Genomic DNA, 17,150 nt, shown 5'->3' on the forward strand with positions numbered 1-17,150 from the left:
ACAACCTTTCTACAGATTCTCTATGCTACTGGCATCCCAACACTATATATTTAAAAAAAAAAAAAATAATCTTTAAAATCTAAACATTGGTCTATTATTGGTCACTTGGAAGAAACTGATTCAATAAAATAATAAACAAAACATAAAATACACAAAAAAACTGTTGGCATGTTAGAAATTAAAATGACAAAACAAAAAATGTATTCAAAATCAAAAGTTAAAAAAGCACAGAATAAAGATATCCAGCACTGCGACTATTACAGTCAAAGAGGTTGTCTATAAATTAACCCAGTGAGTGCCAGACTCAGCAATTATTTGTGCAGCATTCTGTGCAATCTTAAAGGAAGCTGCCAGTTTGTCGACGTCTGAGACCAGCTCAGGTGCTTGTGAGATTCATACATTTCAGCTTTTGCCACTGGATATACATTGTTTTACCCAACCTCGAGGGTCCTAGAAGCAATAGAAGATTATAAGCACTATTTAAAATTAGACATAGCATAATTCTACTGTCATTCTAACGTAATTCGAGTTTCAGCCCTCAAATTCTACCATATCGTGTGCGCCCTTTTCAGTTCCTACCCAAACTAGAGATTTCCAGATTGGATTATGTTTTTCTACTTGTATAACATGCAACAATGAAGACAAGTTATTTTAACAATAATTAAACAATTGATCTAACAATTGGGTGCAGGTACATAGATGGACACACACATGTACACACCTGCCACTCATTTGTATAAATAACTTGTGGCCTACAACTGAAATGTTAAAATAACTAGTTATAAATTATATAAAGGTCTTGCATGAAAACTGAAACATTAACCTATGCAGAATTAACACTAAATAGTCATATATATGTATACACACACACACACACACACACACACACACACACACGCACATATATATATTATGATGTACATGTAAAATAACAATTGTGACAGTATAAAATGGATGTACGCAACTAAAAACCCACATAAAAATAACTACCTAATGGTTCTGATTATCTTTTATATAGAGAAGTAATGACTGTATAATAAATGCACAGTGGATGCATGTGCTATGCTCAGCTAATATGAAACTGTCCAGTAAAATGAAGGATATATAAACAAATAAATAGACCGATACAAAGCCTATGAATCAAGCTATTCACATCAACTAACAAAATATTATGCAAGTCAAATAAAGTAAATATCACAAACAGTTTTGGAAACAAAACCACACATGTTCCAAGCCTGGAGAAAAAGTTACTGGTGGGTAGGGAAATAGGAAGGAAAATATTGCTTGTTAAATCAATATTATAGATATTGCGTGCTATCATTTTTCACTCGTTCAGTAGATTTTTATTGTGTTAGAGATTACCGGACTATTTGGAATTTCTAGTTGAATTTCTGGTTTTCTTGATGAGAAACTAATAAATAGCAAAACACAAAGATTTATAATTTAATTAATTAATGTGATTCATTACTAGAAATATGAATCTAATAAGCAACTAACAGGCAGAAGATTTAGCACAAAGATACAAGAAATTTTACGTTAATTGTGAATTGCCAATATACAACTATATTCTATTAATTCATCAAGAAATCAGCACACACTAGATAAAATGTATATTATTAGCAGTGATTGTCTCAGAGATTTTGAGCCGATATATATTTAAAGCACATATGACATACATAACAGCTCTATTAAGATTTCATAAAGTTACACAGTATAAATCAAATTCTGTTTTAATATATTATCACTATTTACTTGCAAATGCATTTTGAAAATGTGTCATACATATGAGCAATGATATTTAATGTGCACATATTTATTGCACTTATTGATGAATTTAGCTAATCTGCAGATATAATATAAAAAATAAAATAGATTATTCACCAATCATACACATATCATTAATCTATAATTGCTCTATAACAGTGAACTATTCTGGCAGTCTGAAAATGAATATAGGACTAAAAAATGGCTCTCAAATTGTATTGATTTTAGTTGCTGTGAACAGATAAAATATCATGTGTTTATATAGTTGATGTGTATGTGCGCATGTGTATAAAAATATGTGTGTGCATGTCTATAATTAAAGACAACATACACCCACACTAATACAACCAATAGATGGACGCTCGCGTCGGTCTGGTCATACGAGGGGTTAAAGGTCATCTCTCTTTCAGCTGATTAAACTAATAAGTAGATATTAAGCCTTTATGGCACATACGGCAATCCATTTTTTTAAACAGGTATTAGTCCACAACAGTTCAAACAATGCAAGAAAAAATATATAATAAAAAGGAATATGCATTAGAAAAAGGAGTATGGCGGGACACCATATGATCCAAAATATTGAGCCTTAACTCTAACACACATAACAACACAGGTGTCCATATTTGTCAAGTACACCGCACTGTACATCGATGGCTGCCTGCTCAGTAAGCCCGTACGCTGAATTGTAGACGTATGAGTTATGGATAAGGAAAATTATGTAACACAAGATCCCTAGAGATTTTCACCTGGATCACCTACACCAAACGCAAGTGAAGCTGCCATATTACCACGCACTTGGAAGGTCTCATAACAATATACTTTGAAGCCAGTTTCCTACAATATTTTGGAACAACTTCTGAACTCACTGGAAGAATAAGCAGCTGGTTTATACACATGCACCAAAATTATTTTTCTTTTGACATTATCTTTTTGTACAAAAAAACTTTAAGAAGCCTGCTTTTAGCAGCAGGAACATTCCATCTTCGACAACATTATACAAAATTCTCGCTGGCTTGTGCATCACACCCTTTATTGGAGGCCAGTGGTAAAAGGAAGATAAGTAAATGAGCGGCACTGGAGTAGATATATCAACACTTTAGCACTACCAGTATACTTCCAATACTGCCCTACTGGTCAATGTCCATTACCCAGTGGTCAAAAATCATAAATATGATGCAAGAAAAAAAACAAAAATCAAAATTTTGACTAAATGCTAGTCTTTATGATATGATACTATATATTTTATATCTAGCTGCACACAATTCTACAAGTAACTAATTATCAAACCATACGATATAAAAAAAGACAACTCGCTGAGAAAAGATAAACAACATGGCACATCTCACGGCTTTGCTGAAAATCCCTAGGATTTGTTTTCCATGAAAAGCAAACTTTTCATGTTTTTATGAGAATAATATTCTTGCCAGGAAGCTTATGAGATGACGGCTCCAGATCAAAATTCCCATTGTCATTAACAATGGTTTTCGGTGAACCTTTCAATTGACATGTTTGAAGTTGGTAACCCATAGAATATATGTTATATATAGCTAAAGCAGATTATCGAAATTTTTTTTTATTGTTTTATGAGAAACAATGTATGATAAACTGTAAAGGAGAAATATGAATTCACACGCCCTTTATCATAGATAAACTTGATGCAAGTAGGTCTATCTACATATATATATATATATATATACTATCTATCTATATACTATCTATCTATATACTATCTATCTATCTACAGGGTCTTCCTACAGAGGAAATAACTGAACTAGAAAGCTTACAGTCTATCGGGCCTGCTAAACATTTTGTAGATCATAAAAGCCTTATTGCATGTCTATCAATCTGTACTTACTATACGCTATTTTCCTGTACATCTTATGAAGTCACCATACAAAACATAGACCCTACCATTTTATCCACAATAACTGAAGATTTGAAGACATTTTAATTGTGAGAACAGTAAACTTTAATGTGAATCAAACTCGTAAATGTACAAGATACGTTTTATTCCTTGAATCAAAAGAGGTATTAAATTTAAGCTTTCTATGCACTGAGGGCGTCACAAGATCTGTCTCCAAAAATCCATGAATGGATTGAGGAAGGATCGTCAATATCAAATGTAATCACTTCATTAAATGGCCATTACAAGACATTCACGTGCAAATATGCAGTCTGGTACATACTAAACTAGTCACACTACTTAATGTCCAATGAGCTGCTTTTCACCCAAATTATCAAGGGCAAAGCAATTGGGAAACAAAAACAAAACATGTCTATACATTTTTATCATAAATATACAGACATATTGAGTTCAGATTATATTTCAAATGTGCATGTATATATTTAAATTGTGCACATATATGTGTAGTTTGCATTATATTGTTTAGCCAGAAAGTGGGGATGTTCTGGGGACGCTAGTATTTACAAAATATCGGCACTTCCTTTAAATATTTATAGCATAGGGGAATATCAGTATATCATATTTTATTAAGGACACTACTGAAACCTAGATATATGCATGTATGTATAAATATATATATATATTATATTACATTGTAACAAACTTCGTTTTGAAACAATTAAAGATAGAGAAATGCAAATATAAGTATGTATATATATATATATATGTGTGTGTGTGTATGTGTGTATGTATTTTACTAGCTAGACAGATATTTACAAAGGCCTAAGTCAAACACTTGGGAAATTCTCATGATGTTGTGTCAAATATTAGCACAAGTGAGCTACCCAAACGTAAGAATTCCAAAACTGTTAATTGGAACATGGAATACAAAGGTGGTATGAATATTATTTACTTAGACTGATATAATGTTATATATATATATATATATATATATATATATATATATATATACACACACACACATACATATATATATACACACACGCACACAGATAAATCTATACAGTCTATGAAACATATGCATAAATATATTTCGATTAAATAGGCTCACTGTGTACTATCAGACAATATTAAGGGCTAGTACAGTGAGGTTTTAGTGACAGTCTTGTGTAGACAAAAGGCAAAAGATGGAATAAATGTGGTTTTAAAATACAAAGGAAAATGTATATTTTTGGATAAATATATATTTGGATAAATCATTTAAAAAATAAACAAAAATAAGTAGAAGATTAAAAACATTTCACACCCTAATAATCTAGTGTAGGCTTAAGCAGAAATACAGAAATTTAAATAGCTAAAAAAATGTTTATACAACTTGAGCTGTGTTCTGCTTTAGACATCAAAGTACTAAGAAATAGTTTCAGTTCATAAAAAAGGACACAAAATTCCTCTTCTTCAACAATAAATATTAGGAGCCTACAAATTGCCCCCTTACCAATTAAATATTAAATGCAGTCTATAGCTTTCTTTATCAATAATATCATCACTTGCCTGCACCTGCACCCCCTTACTATTAATAATTTAAAAAAAAACAACTCCCAGTTTTAATAGATATTCATCGATCTACTATACCCAGTACCACCACCAATAATATACATTTCACTAGCAATGCAGTGCAAAATTAGACATTTTTTTTCCTCCAAATTAAAAAAAAATACTTAAAAGAACACATATACTACCCCATTGCATTTATATTGATCAACTACCTTTCCCCCTCCCCCCACCCCCCCCTGCCTCGTAAACAACCCATTACATAAATATACCTAATCCATAAACAATAAAAAAATATATTTTTGTTCTTATCTCCAATATATCAGTGACACATGCATGTTGACTCTGGTTATTTAGAATGTTAATGATGCAATAGTGCACAGTGACATTTACTTTCTGTTATAACCTGAAAGTGGGGCTTCTGACAAAATTTATAAATTGGGCCAAGTTGGGGTACACTACAAGTTGTAGTGCTAAAAAAATCAAGACACAACTGCCAATGGAATTTAAAATAAAATATAAAAACTCAGCAGTTTCTCAGCTTCTCCAAGTGCCCTAGACTGAACCAAAATAGGTACAATTGGGGTGCACATATCGGTTAACTGTTAGACAGTGTTTTGGGGGTACATGTTGTGTCTATGAGTAGACTGTAGTTAAGGACTTCTTAAGAGTGTGACCAATAAGACAGTATTGATATGAAATGGTTAAAACTGTCCTCTTTTGTCACTTAACATGAGATTATTTCATTTAGAGTCTCTTCTAGCAAATACCATTTTGTACACCCCCTTCTCCCTATCCTCCCACCCATGTCTCTCCCAATTAAGCTAATGAGCCTTAATTATTCTAACAGGCTGGGACTCCCACATTAGGAGAGGGGGAGACACCTTGTAGCCTGTTCCAATCTTAAATTCTATTTTGGGGGGGCCGCGGGAGAGTCTTATTAAAAGAGAGGCACAGGAACAGGTAGAGGTGGTCAGGGGGGGTGATGATTTGGGATACCCCCCTAAAATCTTTCCTCTAATTTCTAAACATCCCAGTGTCTCTGAATCGGAGCTCTCCCTCTCCCTCTCCCTCTCTTTCTTTTTTTTTCCCTGTCTATCGACCAGAAGAGCTGAATCCGCTGCCTCTGACAGCCAGAGATCAATACAAACATGAATAAAAGGCAGCAGCTGGGTTTGGCAGCGAGGCACACTCTGCCTGCCTCTCCTGCTCGCTAGCTGTGGACCACGCCGATGTATAGCTTACCGTCAGCACCTGCCAGAGACAGAGGCGACTTAAAGGGCCATGTGTGTTCAGAGCCGGATCGCTGAAACAGAAAGGGGACGGAGAGCGGAACAAACATAGCAGCGTACAGTCAGCTTTCATAACCCGATGAATTAGGCCAGGGTGCGCTGTGCGGTGCAGGAATGAGTGAGTGAGGGAGGGTGTGTGAGTGTGTTTGAGGGGGGGGTGGGGGGAGAAATGATGGAGAGGAGAGATTCAGGCAAAAAAAAAAAATCTGTTGGTGCGTGTGTGGTGCGGGGGAGAGGTGAGGGTGTGAGTGTGTTTTGCCTGCTGTACAACCACAGATTGTGGACTGTGGTTAGGGATATGGTGTGTGTGTGTGTGGGGAGTGTGCGGGTCAGAATTACAGGCAGAGCATCATCCCAGGAAAGGATGCTCTGCAGGATACAGATGTCTTCTCCACCTCTCGGATATTCATTCACCGGCTAAAGTCTCTGGGTTTTTTTTTTGTGTGTTTTTTTTTTCCCTCTCTCTCCTCCTTTCTCTGGAACCGGTTAATTTTACAATAAGGCCCCCACGCATCCAAGGCCCCCCCTGCACAGCAGCACACACTGCCTGTGAGTCCCGGCTATTTCATCTTACACTTCACAATATCTCCTCCTTTTTTTTCCCCCCTTCTCTCCCTCCCCTCTTCCTTGTCTGATGACAGCTGTATAAGCGACCCCTTCGTCCCTCACAGACCTCCCCCCCCTGATGCCCAGGTTCCCCCCTCCCCTTCTGGCTACCTCTTACTCCCCCTTTATCCTCCATCCACCCTGTCCACTGTTCAGCCCCCCCCCCCCCCTCCTGAGGTCCATTCCATGCACACAAAAGGAATTATTTCCTTGGAATAATGGAGATTTCCAGGAGGGAGAAGGGACAGAGCACAGGCTAAATGGAGGGGCTCCTCCCCCATCCTCTGGACACTGCTTCAATGCCAAAGAGGGTGAAATCAAATAAGCTTGAGACCCCCCACTATCCCCACATCCAACCATTTAAAAATGAATTTAGGGGTTAACCTAATCCCTCCTACATACAAACACAAACATGGTGTAAGGTGACAGGTGACACTGATGGGGGTCTCTCACTGTCTTGCTATGTCACACTGGGTGCTGCTGTCTCACACTGTCTCATGCTGTCATGCATTGTCCACTAATGTTCCCTGCTGTCACTGATTGTTCCAGGTCTCAGGGTCCCTTACTTCCTGACTATGATTTGAGTGCTCTGGACTGCTTGTCGTCCTGTGCCCTTATTGCTACTCCTGCATTATGGAATCTATAATACATCTCCTCACAGTTCACTTTTTCTATAACTTCTTACTTCAGCTAAACTTCTTTGATGATCTTAATTTATATTCGCTTCTGATTACCCTAAACTATCCCAGGACCACAGAGGTCAGCTATACATTACTTCGGTACACAAAGAGGTTAAGAAAGAAAGCTGTGACCTCAATTTTAAAGGTCTAAAAATTATTTATTTACTTTTTTAAAAAGCACATTTTCCTGGTGTGTTCAGCAGTTACCTAACAGCAGTTACCTAAACTAAGCAGTTTTTACTTTGTATGTATCCTTTCTCAATCTATCCTTCCCACTGTATTCATATAACACCTTCTCCCTCTTCTTCGGTTCTTCTGGATCACATCTGACACGGTATCCCTCTCTCTTTCAGTCTATAGCAGGTGTCTCTCACTCATACTGTGTGTGCAGTCACGCCAGACTCTGCTTGTTCTGTCTCATTCTTAGATTGGACCTATTCGTTCAGATTATTTCTGGCCTTATACTTTCTGAGACTGGTCTCCTGTGTTCAGTCTGTTTCTGCTTTCTATTTGTATCTGCTTTCTCTCTATCAATACCATTGGTTGTCTCTGTGTAAAATGTTTCTGTTGTGTGCCTGTGTAAAAGTGCCCATCTCTCACTTTATCTACTGACACTGTAAAAGGTGTGCCTTCCTTGTTTGTTTTGTCCGCAAATGATCGCTTTAAAAGATAATACCTGCTTTTTTCTTCTTGCACCCCTGGATCTCTTTGTGTAAGAGTGCACCTGCTTTCTTTCTTGAACCCAATATGTCTGGAGTCTCTTCTTAAAGAGTGTACCCACTTTCTCTCTGTAACCCACTGTGTCTGGAGACTCTCTGTAGGAGTGTACCCACTTTCTCTCTGTAACCCACTGTGTCTGGAGACTCTCTGTAGGAGTGTCCCCACTTTCTCTCTGTAACCCACTGTATCTGGAGACTCTCTCTGTGAAAGTGGGCCTAAATTTTCTTTTTGCTCCAGTGCTGTGTGTTGTGTCTGTTGTCTCTCTGTGTCATCAGTGTACAGATTTTCTTTTTCACCTTAAGCATATACCTGCTTTCTCTTTTTATCCCGCTGTATCTGGTGCCTGCCTGTATAGAAGTGTACCTGCTTTTAGTTTTTCGCCTCACTATATTTAGTGTCTATCAGCTAACTGGTTCTTTTGGTCCCTACTATGACTTATGTCTCTTTGTATAAGGCTGTACCTGCTTTTTCTGTGCCCCATTGTGTCTGCTGTCTCTCTGTATAAACCATACCTGTTTTATACTTTTGCTGCACATGTCCAGAGTCTTTCTGTTAGAGTTTACTTTCTAACACTGCCCAGGTATTTCTGCTATCTTTCTGTGTAAGTGTGTACCTGCCTTCTTTTTTTACCCCGCTATGTTTGCAGTGACTCTCTGTAAGAATATTCTCCAATCTCGCTTTGCCCCACTCTGTCTCTTGTCTCTCTGTATGATTCACATTTTGTCACTCTCTATAAGAGGGAACTGTATACACTTTATTCTGTTTGCCACTCTGTGTCTGCTGTCTCTTTGTGCAACACTGTACCTGCTTTCTCTCTTTTCCCAGTGTGTTTACTGTATCTCTGTGTAAGATAGAACCTGCTTTCTATTGTTATCTAACTGTCTTTGGTGAATCGCTGATATCACAGTACCTGCTTTCTCTCTTTGCACGACTGTTCCTGCTGTCTCCCTGTGTCTAGTGCCTTTCTGTATAAGAGTGAATGTGTTTTCTCTTTACCCTATTGTGTCTCGTGTTTCTCTGTGAAAGTGTGCTTCTTTTCTCTCTTTATCCCACGCATGTCTCTCTGAGCACAAGTGTGCTAGTTTCTCACTTTATCCTCCTGTTTCTGCTACCTCTCTGTGTAAGAGTGTACCTGATTTCTCTCTTTATCCCACTGTCACTGATGTCTCTCTGTGTTATCTATGTACCCGCTTTCTCTCTTTACCTATTGTGCCTGGCATCATTCTGTATACCTGCTTTCTCACTTTGTTTGTCCTGAGCTGCCGGCTGTCTCTGTGCCATCAGTATACCTGCTTTCCCACGTTGTTTGTACTTAGCTGCAGGCTGTCTCTGTGCTATTAGAATATCTGCTTTCTCACTTTGTTTGTCCTGAGCTGCCAGCTGTCTCTGTGCTATCAGTATACCTGCTTTCTCACTTTGTTTGTCCTGAGCTGCCGACTGTCTCTGTGCTATCAGTATACCTACTTTCTCACTTTGTTTGTCCTGAGCTGCCGACTGTCTCTGTGCTATCAGTATACCTGCTTTCTCACTTTGTTTGTCCTGAGCTGCCGACTGTCTCTGTGCTATCAGTATACCTGCTTTCTCACTTTGTTTGTCTTGAGCTGCCGACTGTCTCTGTGCTATCAGTATACCTGCTTTCTCACTTTGTTTGTCCTGAGCTGCCGGCTGTCTCTGTGCTATCAGTATACCTGCTTTCTCACTTTATTTGTCCTGAGCTGCCGACTGTCTCTGTGCTATCAGTATACCTACTTTCTCACTTTGTTTGTCCTGAGCTGCCGACTGTCTCTGTGCTATCAGTATACCTGCTTTCTCACTTTGTTTGTCCTGAGCTGCCGACTGTCTCTGTGCTATCAGTATACCTGCTTTCTCACTTTGTTTGTCCTGAGCTGCCGACTGTCTCTGTGCTATCAGTATACCTGCTTTCTCACTTTGTTTGTCCTGAGCTGCCGGCTGTCTCTGTGCTATTAGAATATCTGCTTTCTCACTTTATTTGTCCTGAGCTGCCGGCTGTCTCTGTGCTATCAGTATACCTGCCTTCCCACTTTGTTTGTCCTTAGCTGCAGGCTGTCTCTGTGCTATCAGTATACCTGCCTTCCCACTTTGTTTGTCCTTAGCTGCAGGCTGTCTCTATGCTAACAGTATACCTGCTTTCTCACTTTATCCCAAGCTGTCTGCTGTCTCTGTTTTACCGGTGCACCTTCTTTCTCTCTGTTACTGGTGCTTATATGTATAACAGTGTACCTGCTATCGCTTTTGGCTGCTGTGTCTGAGGCCTTTCTGTGTAAGAATGCACCTGCTTTTCTCTTTGCCCCACTGTGTCAACGTGTAAGAATGTATCTGCCTTGTATTATGCATCATCTACCTCTCGCTGACTGACCTATTCCTCTAAGTCTAACCCTTACCTAGTGTGATTCCTTTCTGTATGTCTGACACTGTATATTTTCTCTTTTTTGGAACACTAATACTTTAACTGTACTTCTATTTAGGAGTTTTCTGTTTATAACTGTTCTCTCTCATTGGTTATGCTTGTTTACTCTATCTGATTGTACCTGTTCACTATCTTAGAGCACCTCTTTACTTAACTGTTTTACCTACTTTATCTTAGGGGTGACTGCATTCAATCTGATTTTTACTTCTTTATTGGACATCTGCATGTGCCTGAGACCGTACCTTTTTTATCTTGATGTGCCTGATTTCTGACTGTATCTGCTTCCTCTCCATCTGACTCTACCTGTTTTCCCTTTAATGGTACCTGATTACTCTCTTTTCGACTGTACCTAATTTACCTTTTATGGTACCGGAATACTCACTTTCTGTCTATGCCTATTTTCTCTCTTTCTGGGTGTTCCTGCTTCCTCTCCATCTGACTACCTTTTTTTTCCCTTTAATGGTACCTGAATACTCTATCTCTGACCGTGCCTGCTTTTAGTCTGGCTTTGCCTATTTCCTCTCTTTTTGACTGTACCTGCTCTGTTTCTCTATCTATACCTTATGTATGTTCTGTTTCTGATTGTTCCTCTCTCTCTTTTATTTTTTTGAACCTGCTTTCTGTAAGGCTGTGTTTGTCCTTTGTACCAGTTTTGTGTGTTTTTCTTCATAATCTGACTGCACTCAGTGACTCTGCCTTTCTTCTTTTAGATTATGCCCATTTTCCTCAATAGTATACTGTTATGTACAATGTTGTCTTCTTTGTCTGTTTGTCTGAATCTGTTTTCTCTCAATGTGACTGCATCTTCTTTCTGGCTTTGGCTGTCCATGATCTGTCATGATTTTTTTCACTGCCTGTATTTGCACATAAACTTCCCTTTCTCTCTGTTTGTCTGAATGTACTTGATCTCGATATCCCTCTCTTTTTATGGCTGTATCTGCTCTTTCACTGACTGTGTTTGTTATCTGTCTCTCTTAAGTTCAAGAATACTTTAACAAAACATGCAAATAATTCTTCCAACGTAATATAATACACTGGTGATATAAACCACAATTAAAAAACGTATCCTCTTCAGTCATTTCTCTACACACCCATTTTGGCTCCTCGTCCTCACGTAGTTCTCCTTTCCTGCTCCCCCTTTCTCTGCATACTTTCTCTCTCCCTTTGTAGCACCTGTATATGTCTTTATCTTATTCTTTCACATTCTTGTCTTAATTCATTTTATTTTATCATTTTTATACTTTCCATAAATAGTCTGTTTTCCAATGTGCTCCTTTATCCTTTTCTAAATTTACACATTTTACCTTGTTTTACAACCATTGTTCGCCTTGCTTTCGCCATTGCTATAGCTCTCTTTATCCACCTTAATCTCTCGCTTTAGAATTTGCGTATCCCTTCCTCTCTCCATCTCCCCTTTATTTTTACTATTTTTTTCCAATCACATGCCCCCCTTTCCCTTGCATCCCCCTCATTAGCTCTCCCTTGCTCTCTTCTCTTGCTTCCTTCGTTCCCTCGCTTCTCTCCTCAGCGTGCAGGGACGGGAGTTAATTCATTACAAACTACATTTGAGTTGCTAAAAAGAAAATCAATTCTTTCATCGAGCGGCTGGTACGGAGTGATTGAGGGGGCGCGGGCGGGGGATCTGGTAGGGAAGGAGTTAAAGGGACCTCAGCACATCTGACATTCTGTGTCACAAAATGATGGAAGCGGCATGGATCGATACTGCTTCCCCTCCCCCCAGACACGGCTCTCTGCTTCTCTCTTACCCTCTGCTCTGCCTCAATCCCTCTCTCTCTTCCTTTTTATAATTTTTTTTTTACATTTTTTTTAGCTTACCTGTCTGTTTCAATACCTCTTGATTTCAATATATCTGTCTCTTTCTCTTTTTTCCCAACTACACTTTCTCTCAATCTGTTGCTCTTTTTGCCCTTTCACATTGCCTTCCTGTTTTTTGTGTTTTTACTTTCTTCTCTTCTGTATGCATAATAATCCTTTTTTCTGCAATTTCTTTCTTTTCTCTGTCTATTCCACTTTTAACTTCATTTTGCCAACCTGTCTTCCATTATCTCCATTTGTAAAATTTTGTTTTCCTCTATATCATTTACCTGTCTCTTTCTTTCTCTCTCTCCTCTACCTGCATTTCCTTCCAAGATCTTTCCTTTTTTTACAATTCCCTTTATTTCATTACTTCTATACTATTATTTGCTTGTACCCCATTGATTTCGCACTACATATACTCTTTCGCTCATTTTCTCCCCTTTTCTTAGGATTTTTTCCTTTGAAATTCACTCCTGCTTTTAGCAAAGCTCAATTTTCACAAACCAAGAATATGTTGTGTTTTTGACTTAAAAGCTTGGACATCGAAAACACAGTATTGATGGAAAAAGACTATTAGCCCATCATGGGTAAAAAAGACATGTCAAAAGAAAGTCTCAAGATACGTAACAAGAATCACATATAGGAAAAACAAAATTATTTTAAAAATAAAAAAGCAAATGCTGAGCAGGAAATTTAGTATAAATCAAAAAACAAAATATATCACATTTAAATTTTAAGATGGATGATGCAGATTTTAAGCCACTATTTCTCATTTACAAATCATTTTAATGTAAGATATGGTTTTAACTACAAAAAGGTATTTATTTGTTTTTTTCAGTATGAGAGAGAAAAAAAATCAGTATAACTGAAATATTTATGAAAAATATTAAAAATCTTGAACATTTCCAGAAATGATACTAAAACAAGAAATATTAACCCATCCATTTCATTAAAAAGAAAAGGAAAGGAAAAGGAAAAATATCAGAAATTATAAAATGAACAATAAAGCCAGTTTTAATTCTCCTGCAATCTAAGCTGAAAATACATTGGGGTTTTTTTCAGCTTGGAGAATAGGAGCTACAAATGAAAGGTAATACTAAGATGAGAGACAGCTCGAGACAGAGATGGAAAATGAGAATTAAAGAGAGTGCGAAAGAGTGACATTGAGAGGAAAAGGGTAAGAGGTTATCAAGGGCAAGATTTGAAAAGTAGACGGACAAATAGTAAGAAAGTGTAAACGTGGATAAAATAGAGAAATCTAAAAGAATAGTGAAAAAAAAAATATACGAATATAGGAAATGAGGCAGTCAGGAACGTAAAAATTGCCTGTGGCACAAGCCTCTTGTACAGAAAGTCGCAGAATGCACTTGGGTGTTAGATGTGAAAATAAAAAATACATATACTTTACATTCATTTGCATATATACAGTCGCAAGTTTGCGTGTGTGTAAGTGTGTATATATATATATATATACGTATACTTGAAATCGGGACAGCAGGGGTTGGGGGAGGAGGTTGACCTCTGTGTCAAAAGATTTTAATAACATGGACACCTCTATCTGGTCTCCTTATCCAACCGAGCCGTGAAATGATTCTGTACAATTTGTGTGTGTAAATAAATACGATGGTTAGTATGTGTGTGCGTATGTGGTATACACATATATAAAATAAAGCAACTCTGTAAGTATTTTCTTTTTTAAGTTATATATTTCTATTCTAATAAAATATATATATCCATGTATTGATATGTTTATATAATAAACATCACAATATATTGTGTATAAAAGTTCTAAGTACGCAGAGACACCAACAGTATCATTTTTAATGTGTGCTTCTGTTTGTATGCTGGCTCATCAACTATACATGTCTTGCTACATAAAAGTACCCGATAGATACATTTATGTTCATGCTTTTCTATGCTTAATTATAACTATCTCTCAAGATACATGTATGTACATGTTTGTAATAAATTTGTGAAAAGATTATTGTCTAATGTTTTTAATCTACACATATATCACATTTATCTGTATATATTTATATATAATTTTCTCTGGCTGATTTTTATTCTCATATGTGTATTCATGTATTTTTTGCTTACTAGTAGAATATTTATATTCCTTCATGTGTGGGTGTTTAGGATGTTAGTTTATATACTACACTCAATTAATGTTGGCTTTAATTACTAGAGCTATAAATTTACATGGTATTTAAATATAATAATGTATTTTTTAAATTTATTTTTTGGTTGTTTAAAAAATATATTTTTTAAAAGCTTTAAACTGACTCCTTTATTTAATTGTCAGAATATTGAAACAAAATTTTAGGGAAAACAAAATGCAGAACTCTTTATGCGTGCACCATTTTACATATTAGGTGAAAAGTTAGAAATGAAGCATAGAAAGTTGCACGAAGAGGCGTGTACAAGACAATGAAAAGGTAGACACAGTCAGAAATCCTTCTATTAAACATGTCCACTAATAACCTGTCTACATAGATTTTTATTACTTGCAAAATAAAAGTGGACAAGAATTAAACTGTGCATGTCACCTCTTATCAAGCACATTCTAGAGGGACTCAATAAGGGGTCTGTGCGCGTGGTGAGTGCGTGCACACACAATGACCTAACACTAATTTTCACAAGGCACTGCATGCCGTCCCTGTAGATACAATGAGGGGTGAGCAGTAATCATTAACACACAGAAGCACGCTCTGCAAGGGGCTCTACGATGCATCCCATTGTGTGGGGTCTAATTCCTTTTTTAAACCATCACCCCGGCGTACATATACACACACAAAGGACAGAATCACAGAGCTGGCTGCACACAACACTGGCGAATGCCCTGCAGGATAAAAAGCCAGCGCACAACGGGTTAACCTCTTCTCTGCCAGAGGGACTAGCCCCCTGACAGTGAAGAGGTTAATTGAGGGGTAACCACTAAGCTTTGTGCAACCTCTCTTGGTTACGCAGCCCGAAACAAAACACAGTGTAGACGTGTGTGTATATAATTATTATCATCAAAAGCCTCTCTTTTTGATGTCACAAGTCATATCATTACAGAGCATGGAATTATAGTCAGAAAATATAATTTTTAGGGGCAAAGACCTAGGTTTCCCTTGTTATGCATTATAGAGGTACATGTACCATGTGTAAAGGCACAGTCACAAAAAGAGTTTGCATAGCAGTGCATGCAATCAACGTTCCCAAACAACTTTGCAAGCGTGTGATTCAAGATTAAGTTGTTTTAAACCAAGCAGATAATGACAAAAGTAAGTAGTCCTGATGAACATGTGCACTGTGCAAAATTAATATATATTGTGAGCAAAGCGCAGGGATACCTGAGAGAAGTTTTTAAATCTACGTTAAAATTTTAGTGAAGGTAAAGCATTATAGAAACATATAGGCTGTTCTTATAGATGCAGGTGTACATGTATATGTCAGACACTGCAATGACATGATGTGTACAGATAAATATGAATATATGTATATATGCAATATATGAATTCAAACATTCATATATCATTTTTAAACTGTAAATTATGTATTTCTGTGCACAATATGTATGCACATTGTAGTACACACTGAATAAAATGGAATATATATATATATATATATATATATATATATATGAAAGGTATGTGCATTTACAATTCATATTTCCAATATTTATACTATGTCACTATATTTTACTTCTAAAATGCATGGATTGTGCATTTGTTTTAAATAAGCAGCTTCCACAAATATTTAAAATATTCCAAAGATCGTGCATTTGGTTTGTATACATTCGATTATTCATTATATCTGTATATACAACTTTTGTTTTTCATATTTTTGTCACCTGCACATTAAAGTAATTTAAGAATATACTATGAGTATATTGTGATATTCTTTTAAGTTTGGCTTGGAATTAGAGAACTGTTTCAGTGTATCGGTGTGTATATTTTGCAATTAAATTTGTTCCATTGAGATTAATAATTGGACAATGTGTTATCAAACCTATTCACCGAAGATACATCTTTAAGTAAGATCAAACATAATTTCTATCAATCCATGTAGCAAAAACAGAAGGCTTAAAATGAAAAGATGAGCCACAGAGACAATGCCCTGATGGGTGGGGAAGGACAGTGCAGGTTAGTTCTGGTGGCAATATATCATGTATTTTAAGCTAGAGACAGAAAAGCAGGCACTAAAAGGGTTAATATATATGCTGTGGGTGTGTGTGTGTGTGGGGGGGGAGAAACAACAGCAAAATAGACAACATCATATAAACGCACAATTATAAAAGGAACTACATAAAGACAAAATGGTATTTGGTTTTATCCAACTATTTTACAATATTAGAGGATTATTAATGCGGCAAATTAATTAGCTACACCACACTCTGCAAATTAAAAATGAGAAATTATAACATATTGAAATTGAAATACACG

The 17,150-nt window shown here is 36.8% G+C and overlaps 1 protein-coding gene across 1 annotated transcript in view; it reads right to left on the reverse strand.

Moving 5' to 3' along the window:
- The window catches only part of POU2F2 (POU class 2 homeobox 2), a 104,624-nt gene extending 97,710 nt beyond the window's left edge, over positions 1-6,914 (reverse strand). The window contains exon 1 of the mRNA XM_063436843.1: positions 6,425-6,914. Coding sequence (XP_063292913.1) covers positions 6,425-6,521 — 97 coding nt within the window. The 5' untranslated portion in view covers positions 6,522-6,914. The remainder of the gene's footprint in view (positions 1-6,424) is intronic.
- Positions 6,915-17,150: the final 10,236 nt, after the last annotated feature.

This window comes from Pelobates fuscus, chromosome 11, assembly GCF_036172605.1.
Source record: "Pelobates fuscus isolate aPelFus1 chromosome 11, aPelFus1.pri, whole genome shotgun sequence".
NCBI lineage: Eukaryota > Metazoa > Chordata > Amphibia > Anura > Pelobatidae > Pelobates > Pelobates fuscus.